Below are 16,673 nucleotides of genomic sequence, written 5' to 3'. Positions count from 1 at the left end.
CGGACCCGACCGGGACCGTAACGTTACCGACCCACCGACCCCCCCCCCCCTCCCCCTCCACCCACACCCCGGACCGCATGGACCGCCCCGGGATAACCCGCTCCCGCTCCCGCCCTCTCCTCCTTCCTTCCCCTTCCCCCCCTCTCCCTTTCTTTCACTCACTCTCTCTGCAACACCTACAGGTCACCGCCGAGTCGCACTTTGTCAACGATCTTGGACTCGACTCATTGGATACTGTGGAGGTGGTCATGGCCATTGAGGACGAGTTTGCTGTGCAGATTCCCGATCAGGACGCCGAGAAGATTCACTCGGTTGCCCAGGCCATCGACTACATCCTCGCCCACAAGCAGGCCAAGTAGACGATGCTGTGCTCTCCGCAGTAAAACCAGACACACACACACACACACACGCATATCACACACATACACACCGTTCTTTACCATGCTCACCGCCGCAGCCACGCCCTGACCCGAAGCATCAGATACGCCAGCAGCAGGTGACCGGCACCCATGCCGATGAGGATGAGGATGTCGCGATCAAAGTTGGCCGGGTTGAGCGAGAGCCGGGCGAGAACGGCCTCGCCCGTGAGAAGGACCGAGACGCCCGGCGAGGTCTCAAAGTTGATGACGGTGCCCTTGAGCTGGTCGACAAGCGCGGCCTCGTAGCCGTAGTTGAAGAACGAGAGGTACTTGAGCCAGATAAAGAGCGGGCCGACCGTGGACTTGTTGAGGAGGAAACCACCAAAAAGCATGTAGAAGAGCATGACCAGGACCGTGATGAGGTTGCCGACCGCCACAGACGGCACAATCGCCCCGATGGCCATGCACATGCCGGTGGCGTTGATGTCGACGAGGACGAGGACAAAGGCGAACCAGACAAAGTGCTCAGCCCCGGCCCGGAGGCCGATGAGATAGTAGGCGATGACGGCGAGGATGACCGGCGGCACAATCCGCAGTGGAATGAGGTCGCACACCAGCTTGCTCACAAAGTATGACGACGACCGGTAGCACCCGTTCGACCGCTCGTGGAGGAAGAGCGCACGCTCAGCGATGAAGAGCTCGAGTGCCGAGAGCGAGCCAAACGATAGCAGCGAGATGATGAAAAAGACAGAGCCGGCCCGATTCTGCAGCCCGGGCCAGTCGTCACCAACCTGGAAGTAGATGCCGCCGATGATGAGTCCGACCACAATGGTGACCACGTAGTGCGCGAGCCCGAGCGCCGGGTTGCGCACCACGTTGAGCGCGGTTCGCTGGCAGAGAATCCATGTCTGCGCAAGTGCAGACGTGGCGTACGGCGAGAGCTGTGCCTGGTTGTCGTAAAAGACACGCACCATCTCGCCTCTTCCGCTCCCGTCGCCTCCCGTGCCCGCCGCGTCGAGCACCTCCTCGTACCGCGCAGACGCATCCGAACGCGCAGACGCCGGCCCGCTCCCGCGCCCGTCGGCAGACCCGGCCTCGGCCTGAAGCGACGTTGCTGATGTCGTCAGCCGCGGCACCGCGGGCGCGCCCGAATTCAGCCGTGACCGCCCGCTCCGCTCGCTCCCCTCCTCGGTCTCCTCGGTTCCGATCGTAAAGGTGTCGATGAGCCGCCCCGAAACGGTGCGCTCGCGGTTCTCGCTCCGCGCGCCCTGCACTCCAGGCAGGAGCGCAAGCAGGCCCGCCGCGTCGCCTACGGCAGGCGAGAGCGACGCAATCCGCCGTGGGACCGGCGGCGAGATGCCGCGCTGGACAAGGTCGTCGAGCACATTGTTGAGCGTCGTCGCCGCCGGCGACGTCGTGTAGTGGTACGCCAGCGTGTCGAGCGTCGTCGCCGGCGACGCCGTCACCAAGTCGATGAGAAAGTCGGCAGGGTTAAAGTCTTGCGGGCACGGATGCCCGAGCTGCGCAAAGTGGCCCGTCGCCCCAGCTGCCCGCCCGTTGTACAGTGTCGAGCCCTTGGAGAGCAGAATGAGGTTGTCAAACGAGGCGTAGATCGACGACCGCGGCTGGTGAATCGAGAGAATGACCGTGAGCGCAGAGCTTGTCGCCAGCTCGCGCAGCGTCGCCATGATCGCCGACGCTGTGCACGAGTCGAGTCCAGACGTCGGCTCGTCGAGAAACAGAATGCGCGGTGAGGTAACCAGCTCGGTGGCAATCGACACCCGCCGCCGCTCGCCGCCGGAAATGCCGCGGATGAGCCGGTCGCCGATCCGCGAGTCGGCCACGTGCGTGAGCTCCAGCTGCGCAATGACCTTTTCCACCCGCGCCACCCGCGTCGCCGCAGACACCGAGTTGCCTAGCCGCAGCTGCGCGTGAAAGTTGAGCGTCTCGCGGACCGTGAGCGTCGGAATGAGAAAGTCGTCCTGCGTCACGTACCCGGCAATGCGCTTGAACGCCGTAGACCGCGGCTGACCGTTGACCAGCACCTGCCCAGACATGTCCGAGAACGAGATCCGCCCCGCGAGCACGTTGAGCAGCGTCGACTTGCCGGCGCCGGACGGGCCCATGATCGCAGTCACTGTTCCAGGCGCGCAGTATCCGCTCGCAGACCGCAGAATCGTCTTGTCTTTCACCACCACGCTGAGGTCCGCAAAGCCGAGATCAAACATGTACTTGTCGAGCTCGTCCGCCGCAAGCGCGTCAATGTCCAGCACCGCTGTCTCCTCCAGCAGCCTGGCATACGCCGCCTGCCGCCGCCTGTGGAAGTAGTACGCAAGAGCCCCGAGCGCTGCCAGCCCCATCGCCGCCGCAATCGACCCGACAATGATCTTGTTCTCGCGAGTCCAGAACGGCGGGTAGTACTGCGGTGGCGGATGAAAGTCGTACGGCACGCAATCGCCCGAGTAGCACGACAGCGGAATAATGAGCTCCTGCAGCTCCTCCTGCGCCATCACACAGTGATTGTTCCGCAAGTCACAGTCAAACGACATCCATCCCTTGAGCGACGTCAGAATGTTCTCCAGAATTTCAGACGGCGTCCAGTTGGGCCCATGCACGCACCTCGTCGTCGCGCACTTGAGCGTCACGTGGTTCTCCTTGTACTCGTAGCCGCACTCTTCGAGTACACAGTTGAAGATCTCCGGCGGCCCGTTCTGGTGGTGCCACACATACACCCCACACGTTGTCCCGTTGGTCACGCAGTCGAGCGCAATGATCCCATCCTGCAGATCAAGGAGCTTGGAGACCGAGGCATCCGGCACATCGCACTGCAGCTGATGCGAGGTGTTGAACGACGGCATGAGCGACGTCGAGCACTTGGCCTCATGCCCATTCATCGAGCACGCATCCATACTTGGATTGTAGCCACTTCCGCCTCCGCTCGTCGTCGCCTCGCCCGTCGTCGTCGCCCGACTCGCCATCATCGACCGCCCCGCCTGACCCGACACAGCCATGACCTCGTGGAACAGCGCCTTGCTGCTGGTGTCAGAGCTGTTGTGGGTGGGCGGAATACACACTATATGTGACACATATCACCCAAGTTCATCCGTATTCCATAATGTTCTTCCACAGTGAGTTCATGCGCATAGTAGGGGGGGAAGAAGGGGTTGGGAAGCCGGACGACGTCACGTCGCACAAGCGTGACATTCCCCGAACGAACGAACAAACAACCGAACGAACGAACAAACAAACAAACAAACGAACGAACGCCATGATTAATGCTCATCATATGGAAGGCAATGACACGTCATCGATTAACTCTTGTACGGAATCATCGTTCGGGCGGGAAAGGAGGGAGGAAGGGGGAGGGAGGGGGGAAGGGAGGGGGCTGGAGGGGGTTGAGCGTACGTGAACAGTTGACGCCACGCCAACCAGGGTCACAGTCACAGCTTGTGGTGATGCAGTTGTATGTTCCATGGATGCATGTGACCTTGGGCACGCAGTCTTGTCCTGACGCACTCCATGCCACAACAGCTACCAGGAGCAAGCCGAGCACGACATGGTTGCCTACTCCCATGTGCTCCTTCGTCCTGCGGCAGAGTCAAGTGGGTAGTCACCCGCCCGTCCGCCCGCCTATCAATTGTTTGTTGTTGAACTTATTGTTGCCAAGCTGTCGGGTGGTGGGGACTGGCCAACGATTGTTTGTTGATGCTGTAATCGACAACGATTGTTTGTTGTCTCTGCAATCGTTGCTCGGCAACCACACAGCTGTGCTCTACAACGACGGCTGTGAGAGATACGGTTGAACAACGTCGAGTGAAAGGACCTTGTCGATGGTGCCGAGCTCAGCCTCGAGCATGTCGATCTCCTCGTCGAGCGACTCGGGCGGAGGGAGGTCGAGCGAGTCCTGGGTAGCCCGCCGAAGGAGCTCGGAGACGTCGCCGACGGCAACGCCGCCCAGCGAGGCATTGAGCTTGCGCTCCTGCCGCCGCCGCTCAGCCATCGGCATGTACCCACGCTTCTTCATCGTCTGAATCTTGTGTTCCAGCCGCGCCTTGACAACTTCCTGCTCCGACACCCTCGCCCGCTGCTGCGCCAGCCGCGCCTTGAGCTGGTCCTGGTTCCGCAGCGACTGCAGAAGCGCCGCCACAAGAATCCGGTCCTGCCGCTCGGCCTCCGCCAGCTGCGCCCGCTGCGCTTCGTCCTCGCGTCGCGCTCGCTCTGCCGCTGCTGCTGCTGCTGCTGCTGCGTCGGTGACCCGGAACACCGACGCGCCGATCTTCGACTCGGACCGGTTGAGCGGCTCGGGGGCTGCCAGTCGAGCGTGTGCCCACGCCGCTGTCGACGACGTTGCCAGTCGCCCAAATGTGCCCTCCTGCCGCGCTGCCCGCAAGACGTCCGAGTCCATCGACGAGAGCGTAATGTCCGTTGACGTCGAAACCCGCCGTGCCCGGCCTGCCCGGCCTCCTCCCGTCGTGCTCCGGCTCGTGCTTCCGCCCGTTGACGAGCTGCTGCTCGAGTAGCTCGAGGTGGTCGAGTACGAGCTCGACGATGCCGTCGACGTGTTGATGCTCGACGCTGCCCGGGCCTTGCGCCGCCGCCGCCGCTGCCGCTCGCCCGCCTGCCCCGTCGCGCGCGGCTGGCGCGGCTGGCGCGGCTGGCGCGGCTCCGGCGCCTCCTCGGGCCCACCCGGTCCGCCGTCGGCCTCATCGATGGGCTCAAAGCCACCGGCAAGCAGCAGCGCCTCGTCGATTGTCGACTCGGTACACCACTCGCCGTCGTCCGGAGGCTCGGCCGGCATGAATGGTGTGCCGGGACTCGCCGACGAGCCCCGGCCCGAGCCGCCGGGCGTCGAGTGCTCGTGGGCAAGACGCTCGATGGCCGCCAGCTCGGACGCCACCCGCATGACCAGCGGATTCGGCGAGTCGGAAGCCACTCCGAGCGCCACGTCCATGTACATGTCCATCAAATCGCCGGACGAGCCGCGGCGACTCGACGTGTCCGACGAGCCCACCAGAGGGTTGCCCTGTGCCAGCGAGTACCAGAACGCCAGCACCTCCTCGCCCTCGCCGGCAAACGCCCGCTTGAACCGGAACGTCGCCAGCAAGAGCGAGAGCCCGGTGACCAGCTCGCGAATACTTGTCGCCACCGCGTCGTAGTTCTCCTCAGTCGCTCCGATGTGTAGAACTCGCGTTGTCGCCGTCGTTAGCGCCGCCGCCTGCACCTCCACCGTCGCAAGGCCTGACGCCACCGCCGTTGAGTCCCGCCCCGCCTCGCCAAGCTTGGCCCGCACCTCGCTCACTACGCCCGCCAGCCGCTGCGACTCGTCAGCGAGTGCATCCTGGCCATCAAACGTCGCTACAAGCATCTTGTGCGCCGCCACAAGCACCCGCCGTACCAGCGGAAGCCGCTCCTCTGCGTCCAGCGCAAGCTCTTCCTCCGACTCGTCCACCGCCGCCAGTCGCATCGACTGGACTCGCGAGCCAGCCCTCAATCGCCGCGTCCGTAGCAGCGCCGGCGCCGGCACCCGATCTGTCTCGCTCCCGCCGTTGGCAGACCCAGTCTCGGAGCCCATGCTAGCCCGCGACTCGGTCAACATCTTCCTTGACTCCATCAACCGCCGCGTCAACTCGCCCTCAGACACCATCAGCGCCGCCGCTGCCGCACCGCTCGCCGAATACCCCGAGTAAGACTCGTAGTCGGAGGCCGAGTCCGACCCCGACCCCGATCCCGACCGTGGCCCTGATCCTGACGCCGAGCCTGCTGCTGCCCGACGCACGTCGTCGTCTACATCACCATGGCCGTGGTAGGCATCATGCTCGTGACCACGGTTGGCATCATGCCCGTGATCGCGGTCGGCTTGCTTGTCGACATTGTCATCATGATCGTCATGCGGAGAGTAGTTGGCGACCATCTCGACGGCACGTGCAAGGACATCGGAATGGGACGAAGACTGTGGAAGCTTTTCCTTCTTTCTGGCCACTTCCACCTTGTCGTTGCCATCGATGTCAGCTGATGATGCTGATGATGATGATGATGATGATGATGACGACGAGAGGAGCACACGAGAGTTGGAGGGTGGAGTGGCGAGAGCTGCTACGTTGGGTGAGGACGGTGTTGACGACATGTCACCAAAGTCAGACATGACTTCTTGCCCTGCTCCTTCTCCGCCTTCTGTCACAATGCTCAGTCCCTCCATTCTCTCCCGCTTGTCCTTGCCCACCCTCCACCACAACTGGGGCGACAAGTGGTGAAACGGACAGCCTCAAAGTCAACCATTAATTCCTCATCATTTCCATTGATTAATTCGCTCCCCACCCAACCAAGACAACCATTAATTCCTCATCATTTCCATTGATTAATTCGCTCCCCACCCAACCAAGACAACCATTAATTCCTCATCATTTCCATTGATTAATTCGCTCCCCACCCAACCAAGACAACCATTAATTCCTCATCATTTCCATTGATTAATTCGCTCCCCCCCCTGCCCCCTCCCCATCACTGATCATAACTCTTTCTCCAAACCAAACCAATCATCCCTCACACCCATCAATGACCCTATCACACTCCTTTCACGATACCTCCTTATCTCACTACCAAACCCACACCATTCCCATACCCACATCCATCACTCCACCCACACCCATCAAATTCCATTATCACTTATGATCATCCGTTCTCAACCACCACCACAACACCAACAACAACAAGAGGGACGAGCACGACGACCTCGATGACCTCGATGACCTTGATGACCTCGATGACCTTGACGATTGCGGTGTAAGGTGGTGTAACACCACACGAAATGCCAAACAACTGAAGCGATCCCACAGGTGCGACGAGTGTCGACAAGGTGGCCGGAGGGGGGGGGGGGGGGGGGGGGGGGGGACAAGCCAGTCTTGCAAGCGGTGGCTCGGAGAGGTATAGAGCGAGGACACGAGAAGCAGACAGCTCTCTGAGGAGGAGATTGTGTGGAGAATATAGCGTATGGGCTCGTGTTGTTCGCGGCCTGGGCGTGTGGAGAATTCTGGTGAAGATGAAGGAGGTGGTGCGCAGGTGGCTATGACCAACAACGTCGTCACCGACCGCCGCAAGGCCGACCCGCACCAGGCCGACCCTCACCAGACCAGTCATACCCATTCTGCTGACCGTGCTGTTCATACCGACCCCAACAACGTGGACAACGTCGACAACGCCATCGAAGCAGGTACGGCGGAGGAGCAACCACTGGCAAGACGCACGCTGAGAGCGTCGGCCAAGGTCGCGGCTGCTGATGCTGTGGCAAGTCCAGGAACATGCTCGGACTCGTCAGACTCGTCATCTTCTTCATCGTCAGCATCGTCAGACTCGTCCTCTTCATCATCGTCCTCCTCGTCATCCTCCGCATCGTCATCCGCTTCCGCATCATCGTCATCCTCAAACTCGGCCTCTTCGTCGCTGGCCCTTACAGAGACAAGCTCGAGCTCGAGCTCGACGGCCGTTCACTCGTTCCACACCAACATCGCCAGAACTTCGTCGGGCTCGCTCCATGGTCAACAGATGTCGGTCGAGCCAAGGCTGCAGCCCTTTACCGTCACTGATGACACGGGAAGGGCGGTGGCCGGCGTTGACGGTCACGTCACCTCATCGTCTGTTGTTGCTCTGCAGCCGTCAGGCATTGCCCTCGCTGCATCTCCCGTCGCCAAAGTGTCCAAGAGCGCCAAGGATGCAAAGGACAAGAAGAAGACCAAGACCAAGAATAAGCGGAAGAAGCGGAAGAGGAAGAAGAAGAAGAAGAAGAAGAAGAAGGCCAAGTCCAAGGCAAAGGCAAAGGCCAAATCCAAGTCCAAGGCGAAAGCAAAGGCAAAGGCGAAAGCAAAGGCAAAGGCAAAGGCAAAGGCAAAGGCAAAGGCCAGGCCAGAGCCAGAGTCAAGGTCAAATCCCACGGCCAGGCATCAACTACCTGGCCCCTCACCTGGCCTGACGGATGCAGTCCTCCGCCGCCGCCGGTCGTCAACCCCGATCATCACTGACTTTGAGAACAAGAAGCTCGGCGGCCGGACCGAGTCATGGATCGAGCTTGAAGCGCAGCTGCTCAAGGGCCTCGGCGTCCGGCACAAAGTCTCCAACCCCGGCGGAGCGACGCGGGTTGTGCGGCTGGATGCAGTCGCGTCGGCGGACGACTTTATGGTGCCAACCATGCGCAAGACCATGTCGAGCGCACTCACTGTCACCAACGACATCATCGAGTCGTCGGACGACTCGTCCTCGTCCTCGACCTCGTCCTCGTTCAACACCATGAACTCGACCATCGAGCGGCGCCCGCGCGCCGACACCAAGCGTGCCTTCCGCCGCGCCTCGGTCGTTTCGCTCGACATGCACCAGCACGTCCCGTCAACTCTCGGCAAGGGGACGCTCTCAGTCAAGTCGACGACTCGCCTGCAGCGGTACATCGACGAGGATGGCTACAAGTGGATTAATGACTACATTCTGCTCAAGACCCTCGGCCGCGGCACGTACGGCAAGGTCAAGCTCGGCATCCACGCCCAGGACGGCACCCGCGTCGCGGTCAAGATCTGCAACAAGTTCCTCCTCTCGCGCAAGCGCAAAGGCGGTCTGCTCTCGGCCTCGCTCCTTGAGGACGTTCGCCGCGAGATCGCCATCATGAAGAAGCTCGACCACCCCAACATTGTGCGCCTGTTCGAGGTCATCGACGATCCGTCCAATGACAAGCTGTACCTGGTCATGGAGTACGTCCCCGGCGGCGCACTCCTCGGCGACGTCATTCGCTGTGAGCCGATGTCCGAAGCCCGCGCCCGCCGCTACTTTCGCGACGTCGTCGCGGGCCTCGAGTACCTCCACTCGTCCGGCATCATCCATCGCGACATCAAGCCACAGAACTTGCTGCTCGACGCGCTCGATGCTGTCAAGATCGCAGACTTTAACGTCTCACACGTCTTCTCGACTCAGAACGCCGCCGTCGCGCGGACCGAGGGCTCGCCGGCCTTCCTTGCCCCAGAAACTGTCTCGGAAGACTCGATCCAGCTCACCGACGCTGTCGACGTCTGGGCTCTCGGCATCACTCTCTGGATGCTTGTTCTCGGCTCGCTGCCGTTCATGGCCAACTCGGAGTTTGCCATCTACGACAAGATCCGCAACGCCGACCCGCCGCTCAACTCGGCCCAGGCCGCCGCAGGCGTCACCCTCTCGCCGGGCCTCAAGTCGCTCCTCCTTGCCCTCCTCGAGAAGGACCCGGCCACCCGCGCCACCATCGCCGACATCAAGGTCCATTCCTGGGTCACCGCCGGCGGCCAGCTGCCCATGGCTGCTCTCGCTGAGCCAGATGTTGAGCCGACAGAGACTGATCTCGCCCATGCCTACGGCCCATCCCAGGGCCCGACTGTCAAGCGCAACACCCGCATCTCGTCCGAGGCCCGCGACACTCTCATGCACCACCTCTCCAAGGCCGATCGCTTGCTCGCCGACGACGAGTCCTCGGTCTCCACCACCGTCCCAGACCCAGTAGATCAGGACACCACCTCGCTCGCCGTCATCAACCAGCACCAGCAAGTCGCCGCCGCCCAAACCTCGCTCTCGCTCCTCAACAAGTCCACTCCCGTCCTCTCCCCGCAATCGGCTGCCCAGCGACCGCAGTTCTCCTCGGCCTACCACTTTCATCGTCCATGAATCCGCCCCTCTCTCCCATCCTCCCCCGTCTTTCTCTCCCCTTTTGCGGCCGTCACATGCACCGCACGCGCGCATCGATCAACCACACTCTCGTCACAGACCCATCCATAGATGGCGATCGTCCGCGCATGCCCGCGTCACGCCTGCATCGCGAGTGTAGAGCTCACCACTGCGATACCTCAACGACGCAATGCGAGATACAACTGCTTATTGATTGCGTACTCGCCTCTGGCAAACGATTTGTCCTCCGACCACGGCAGCTGCACGTCAGTGTACCTGGCCGTCATGTCAGCCTGTGCCACCTTTGTCACCGAACGGCTCGCTCCAATCCGAAAAAGGTCGCACTTTGACGACCTGTGCCTTCCTCGGCTCTTGGGCGAGCTGACCAGGGCAAAGGCTGTAACCAGGGGCAAGAGGCGCAACTTGACTCAAGTTTGGAACTCCGGGGTAGCCACGTGGCATACGCTTCGACATGAAGCGGTGGCTGGGCAATGACGACTTTCTTGCCCTCTCACGCTACCTCGCCGTCCATGGCCTCTCGCCGCCACCGTTGGCCAAAGACAACTCGGACGGTCGTCGCCAGCAGCTCGATGCTCCTGCGCCACTCGCTGCATGCAGCCAATCACCACAGGAAAAATCACCGGCTGACGCAGTCCTTTGCCTCCTCGACCGCTTGCCGCTCGCCTTTACTTCGAACAAAAGTCATTCTCGGCTACGACCTCGGCTACCACACTACCGACCGCCGCCGCGACCGACTCGACCGTCTCGACCGCCACGACCGTCTCAACCGACGCCTCCGTCCGCACCACGCCCGCCCTCTCCTCGCTCAGCGACTTTCGGCTCTCTCGTCGAACTCATCACCACGGCGGGTGCCGCTGGCATCACCTCACTCGTCCGCTGGCTCGGCTGCGCAGACATCACCTGTGTCGCCGTCACCAGCGCCTCCCGCAGCGCAATCAGCGTCGCCAGCATCAGGCTCGAGCGCTCGGCGTCGGGTCAAGCCGACCACAGCGCCGCCGTCTGTCTGGGGCGCTATGACGTCGTCAACGCCGGCACAGCTTGCGCCTGAGATTCCAAACGATCAGCTCGCCAAGCTGGAGGAGCGCCTTGCGGCGCGGTTGGGTCCTCCGCAGCCGCAGCCTTCCACATCATCACCGTCACCACCACCAGCGCCATCAACGCCTGCGCCCTGCTCCGATCTGCCGCCTGACATTGGCGAAGAGCAGCTATCTGCCAACGAGGCCGCGCTTGTCGAGGCGTTAGCAACGCTGTTGACTCGGCATGCCCGTAACGCGCCTGTGCCCATTGCCGCCATGCTCGACATTGTGCGCAAGATGGTTCGGATACTGCTTGCGATTCCGGTCTTGTCTGCCGGCAGCGTGTCAGGCAGCAGCTCGGCAGCAGGAGGGAGCAGCTCATGCTGCAGCGCGGGAGCCGGACCGTTGGCGTGGCTGATGCGGCCGCGCGTGGCGGTAGCGCTGGCTGGGCGTGTGCTGGGCGATATGCCAATGGCGTGGCCAGCGCTCGGGGTGGTCGGACTAGGTGCGCTTGCCCATCACTCGCTGCTGAGTGAGGTGGCGCCCGCAACGTGCGCGCGGATCGAGCAAGTGTACGATGAGCTCGCTAGCGGAGCGCACTCGCTGCCTGTGGATCCGTCGATGACGACGCAGCTGCAGCACTCGGACAATGCCAAGGGCAAGGATCCGGACCAGAACAAGCTGTTTAACAACCGCGAGCGGGCACTATCGGCGTTCAAGGCCGTCGTCCGCCTCGCGTCGCGGGTGAGCAAGGCTGACCTGGCGGCGTCACCCCAGGTGCTCGACGAGGCCATCGCCACTCTCATTGTCGACGTCGAGCCGAACAACTACTCGTACCTGGCGCGGGTCTTTGTCGACGATCTGCTCGGCATCCACTATGCGTCGTCCGAGGCTGGCTCGGTGATGTCTGCTGCCGACACCGATGCCGCTGCCGCCGCTCTCGCCTCCAACTACCAGGTCAAGGTCGGCAGCGCCAAGCTCTCGCAGCTCGAGCGCCGCATGGGCCTGTCGTCAGGCACGCCAGCCAAGAACGACAAACACAGCGCGAGCGGCGCGACCTCGTCGCGCAGTCGCAGGTCTGGCCGCGACGCCCGGGCCGGAGGCAGAGGACGCGGCTCGCGCAAGGGCCATGGCGATCGCGGGCGCGGGCGCCGGGGCAGAAGCAATGGGCGGTCTTCGGCCATGCTCTCGAGCGTCAAGGCCAAACATCGCGCCATGGGTCGCAAGATGACGCTCGTCCGCCAGCAGAGCGTGGTCAAGGCGGCGGAGCAGGTGTTCGGCGACGCCGACTTTGCGTTTTCCTCGTCCTCGATGCCCTTGACTCTCATGTCTTTGCCTCGCAGGTCACCCAGATGCTCCGTAGCAAGCTCAGCTACCCTCCATCGGGATCATCCATGTTCTTTGCCCGGGGCGAGGTCCTTCCTGAGACGGCAAAGGCGCCTGCGGAGCTCTCCGCCCGCAACGTCCTTGATCCGGTCGTCCTTGCCCGGATGCTCGGCTTCCTCACCTTTTCGCCGCTGTGGACCAAGCTCGCCTTTGCGCACTCGGACCTGTCTGCGACTGCGATGGTGCTTCCGTTCTCGCCGCTCGCTGCGCTTGCGCATGGCTTTTTCCGCCGGGCGCTTGTGGTGGCCATTCCTGCGGTGACCGCCTTCTTTCGCTCAGCGGTCGGCTGCTCAGTTATGGACGACGATGCCGAGTGTGTCCGTGTCCGGCACGCGCTGGAGTCGCTTGCACGCTGGCTGGCGGCGAGTGTGGTCGACAAGGAGGCCTGTGAGTCGGCGGCTCGGCGCAGCAACTACTGGCTCTGTCTGCAGTGCATTGTGGAGCTTGCGGCGGTCCTTGGCTGGCCCATCGAGTCGCTGCTGGGAGAGGAGCTCGATGTACGTGCTGCTACCGCGGCGGTGGTCGAGGCGCTAGGCGGAAGCGAGGAGGAGAACAGGCGGCTTGAGGCCGGGCTTGCGGTCGATGGGGCGGACGACGTGGCGTACTCGTTCTCAACGAGTGCAATGAGCTACATGTCGAGCGGGCTCGGGGCGCTGATGGAGGAGGCGGCCAAGATGGAGCTTGTGGCCAACCACCCTGCGCGGGCGGTACACACGCGGACGCGACTGGTCCGGCCTGTGCAGAGCCAGTCGCAGGTGCTCTTTGGCGGCCTCACCGAGGCAGCGATCTCGCTCGAGGCCGAGCACATCGACGCGCTCTCGTCGTGGTTCTTCCACCAGCACAAGACGCTCGACGCCGTGATGGCGGTGGCGGTGCCTGCGTGCGTGGCCAACGGCGTGGATGAGACGCTGGCGAGCGTGGCGCGCGGGGCGCTGGCGCGGGTCGACGCCGTGCTCGGCGAGCAAATGCGGGCAGTGCTGGTTCTGGAGCACGGGCGGCGGCTGGATGCGGACAAGGAGCCAGTCAACGTCTTTGCCCAGGCGACGATGCGGTCGCAGACGTCTGCGGCGGCGTTTTCTGTTGTCCACGCGAGCGAGGGTGCCCTGTTCTCGGCGCTGGTGGCGAGCGTGAAGCGCCGGCTCACGGCGACGATCGAGCACCTTGCGCCGGTGGGCGCGTCGGCAGGTGTACGGAGTGCGGCGGGCAAGCTTGGCATGGCGCGGGCGCTGCCAGCAGCCGAGGCCAAGCTCCGGGCGCGGCTAGAGGCCGAGATCAAGGCGCGTGCTGATGGGGTGTTGGGTGCGGCGACCAAGACGCTGCGGACGCTGCACGCACGGCTGAAAAAGGCCGATGCCGAGTCGCTTCCACTCCGCGGCGAGCTGCAGGCGTGGCTGGGCCAGGTCGCGTGGCTCCGCGGCGCGCTGGCATCGGCAGACGCCACGCCCGACTCACTCGCGGCGCGCGGACTGGTGTCTGTGGCGCTTAGCGTGCTCCGCTGGCGGGACAACGTGCTTGACGAGGCGGTACTCTGCGCCGCGCACCGCTGGGCCGGCGCTGCGCTCGGCGTGGCGGCGTACAGCATGGAGGCTGAACTCGATGAGACCGGCTGGCAGCGGGAGGTGCTGGCGAGCGTGAACGGGGTGGCGGCCATGTGCGAGAATGTCATGCTGGTAGGCGCAGACGTCGGGTGCGACGTGGCGTTTGCTGGCTTGTACGCGCGGATCGCTGAGGCCGATGCGGATACGGTGGCTCGATGGGCTCGCCGGTGGGCTGCCGTCCTGCGAGCCATCGGCGACGGCGGGCGTGGAGGGGAGTGGCACTCGGCGGAGCACGCCATGGTCCGGGTGCTGGCGCGAGCCGGGGCGCGGCGGGGGTGTGGCGGGAGCGAGTGGCAAAGATGGTGGGCGAGCTGTCGATCGCGAGTGACGAGCTGGTGTTTACCCAGCTCATGTGAGCAATGCGCTGGTGGGTCAGGACGACGAGCTCGTGTTAATCTTGCTGTCCGGCAGGAGCAGATCAGCCTGTGCGGCGGGAGCGGCGTCCCGGAGTGGCCGCCGCCTCTGCGCCTGTGGCATACTTTGCGATGAGCGAGAGGCCAAACTCTGAGATCTCGGTGGCCATCTCGTGGATGACGTTGCCCTTGGGGTTGTACTTGTGGGCGTTGGCGATCATGAGCTGGAAGGCGCTCTTAAAGGCGGCAAAGGTGGTGATGGAGCCGTCGCGGATGAGCTCGCGGATGGTGGAGAGGTCCATGGGCTTGGAGACGACGGAGAAGTAGCCCGGGGCGACGTCTTCGGTGACAGGCGTCTTGAACGGGTTTGCCGAGGCGTGCGAGGTGATGACTCTGAGGAGCGACTTGAGCTTGGCCACGCGCTTCTTGACGCCGGCGTCCGAGGTGTCCGAGTCGTCGATGCCGTCGTCGCCGGTAAGGCCCTTGCGGCGCTTGCGCGAGCGAGCGGGGCTCGAGTCGCCGTCGTCGCCATCGTCACCGGCGGCGGGGGCGGGGGAGGCCGCCGAGTCGCCTTCGACGGCGACCGAAGATGAGCGCGAGCGCTTGCGGCGCGAGCGCGAGGCCTTGGGCGTGGCGCTCGGTTTGGCCTTGGACTTTGATGCCGAGGCCTTGGCCGGGGTCCGAGCGGAGCGTGAGGAGCGCGAGGGGGCGACGTCGTCGGCCAGCGGTGTGAGGTTGAGCGAGCCGGAGAGGACGATGCCGGGCTGGATCTTGCGGTGGATGAGCGGCGGCGGCGAGGCAAAGATGCCGTTCATGGAGATGTCACGGACCGGGTACGTCCCGTTGGCCTCAATGACGTAGTGCAGGTCGTCGTCGAGGACACCGGACTTGATGTCGCCGATCTGGGTGGCGATGCACTTGATGAGCTTCTCCTTGATCCGCTGTGACGACTTGAGCTCGCGGAGGCGCTTGTGGAGGAGCGACTGGACAACCTGCTCGCCCGGCGAGGCCTGTGCCGTGCCGGATGCCTTGCCGCGCGTGTTGTGAATGGTCTCCTCCACCAGCTCGTTGTAGCGGAGCTTGCACTGCGCCGGCGAGAAGAACGCCGGCTCGCGCACAGAGTTGGCCACCTTGTCCTTGATCATCTGCGAGATGGTGACCCAATGCTCGGTCGTCTCTGGCTTTTCGATCTTTGAGGCCATGACGGCATGGGCCAGCAGCAGATCCTCGACCACCGCCCACGGCCTGACAGCTTCGTAGCCCTTTGGCGGAGCCGCCGCCGCCACCGCCCCACTTCCCGCCGACGACTCGTCCATAGCCACCACTCCATCCGAACCAGCAGTAGCACCACCAGCCGGAACGGCAGACTTGTCTGACGATGAAGTAGCGTTGATGGCAGCGGTGTCCGGGACGGACGACGACGATGCTGTAGTCGATGACGTTGTCGTTGTTGTTGCTGGTGATGATGATGATGTTGCTGTTGTTGCTGCTGCTGTTGTCTGAGCAGAGGATGATGATGGAGATCGATGCTGATGGCCCTGCCCATCAATGGCCTTGCCAGTTGAGCTGCCCGTCTCAGCCTCCTTGCCCGTACTGGCATTGTTCACACCACCGGCAGTGACAGCCGGAAAAGAGTGACCGAAGTGTTCCGATTGGGTGTCGAGGGAACAGGAAGGAATGCCTTTGGGTTGACCTTCCGTCTTGCTGCTGGTGTCCGTCCCACGGCGAGGAGTGTGGCGTTTTGGTAGAAGCCAGCATACGACCTCCTTGCTCCCGGCCGGCTCGCCGTCGGTCCGCTCGGCATAGGGCTACGTGAGGAGGAGGGTGGGGGGTATAGGGGTATAGGGGGTGCGTGCTGTACCTGCCGAACGTGCTCTGAGGTCCGTGGCGGTGAGAGGGTGAGAGGGTGAGGTGGTCGTCGTCCTTGACTCGCGTCCCTGGCCACCTCCCCGTTGTCGCGCTGGTGGTCGTGCTGGCGGGACAGTGGGGCGGGGGGGGGGGGGAAGGGGGAGTCGGGGATGTAGCGGGTGGGGGGTGGGTGTAAAAAATTTTTATGGGTGGTGATGGGTTGGCGCTTGCCTGTCCCAGGTTGGCGCCAGAAGAGGAAGAGCGGCAACCGAGACAGCTGGTGGTTGTACCTATCTCTGCCACATGCCGTACTCGTACTCTACACGGAAGAAGAAGGAGCGGGTATGTAGTCCCCACCATGCACAGGCACACACATACACAGGCACCCCCTCCCCATCCCCCCCCGCCCCGGGGCAAAAAAAAAAA

The 16,673-nt window shown here is 63.2% G+C and overlaps 4 protein-coding genes across 4 annotated transcripts in view; 2 read left to right on the top strand and 2 right to left on the bottom strand.

Annotated features, from left to right (window-relative positions):
* AMSG_10349 (acyl carrier protein) overlaps window positions 1-408 on the top strand; it is a 1,300-nt gene extending 892 nt beyond the window's left edge. Inside the window, exon 2 of the mRNA XM_013898354.1 lies at window positions 183-408. Coding sequence (XP_013753808.1) covers window positions 183-359 — 177 coding nt within the window. The 3' untranslated portion in view covers window positions 360-408. The remainder of the gene's footprint in view (window positions 1-182) is intronic.
* Window positions 409-445: 37 nt separating this feature from the next.
* AMSG_10348 (uncharacterized protein) lies at window positions 446-6,652 on the bottom strand (the record flags this gene model as incomplete). The annotated part of the gene is made up of 2 exons (XM_013898353.1): window positions 4,136-6,652; window positions 446-3,407 (listed from the first exon to the last, which is right to left on the bottom strand). The coding sequence occupies exons 1-2, from the start codon at window positions 6,553-6,555 to the stop codon at window positions 446-448; spliced, it is 5,382 nt and encodes a 1,793-aa protein (XP_013753807.1). The 5' UTR covers window positions 6,556-6,652.
* Window positions 6,653-7,244: 592 nt separating this feature from the next.
* On the top strand, window positions 7,245-14,402 carry AMSG_12347 (uncharacterized protein; the record flags this gene model as incomplete). Its single annotated transcript, XM_013898376.1, has 4 exons — window positions 7,245-10,017; window positions 10,728-12,366; window positions 12,426-14,286; window positions 14,334-14,402. The coding sequence occupies exons 1-4, from the start codon at window positions 7,347-7,349 to the stop codon at window positions 14,400-14,402; spliced, it is 6,240 nt and encodes a 2,079-aa protein (XP_013753830.1). The 5' UTR covers window positions 7,245-7,346.
* Window positions 14,403-14,464: 62 nt separating this feature from the next.
* On the bottom strand, window positions 14,465-15,715 carry AMSG_10345 (uncharacterized protein; the record flags this gene model as incomplete). Its single annotated transcript, XM_013898352.1, has 1 exon — window positions 14,465-15,715. One exon carries the CDS (start codon window positions 15,713-15,715, stop codon window positions 14,465-14,467), a length of 1,251 nt encoding a protein of 416 aa, XP_013753806.1.
* Window positions 15,716-16,673: the final 958 nt, after the last annotated feature.

This window comes from Thecamonas trahens (assembly GCF_000142905.1).
Source record: "Thecamonas trahens ATCC 50062 unplaced genomic scaffold supercont1.56, whole genome shotgun sequence".
In the NCBI taxonomy this organism is placed as follows: domain Eukaryota; order Apusomonadida; family Apusomonadidae; genus Thecamonas; species Thecamonas trahens.
The sequence above is the reverse complement of the archived record's forward strand: the minus strand, read 5'-3'. Positions and strand labels throughout refer to the sequence as shown.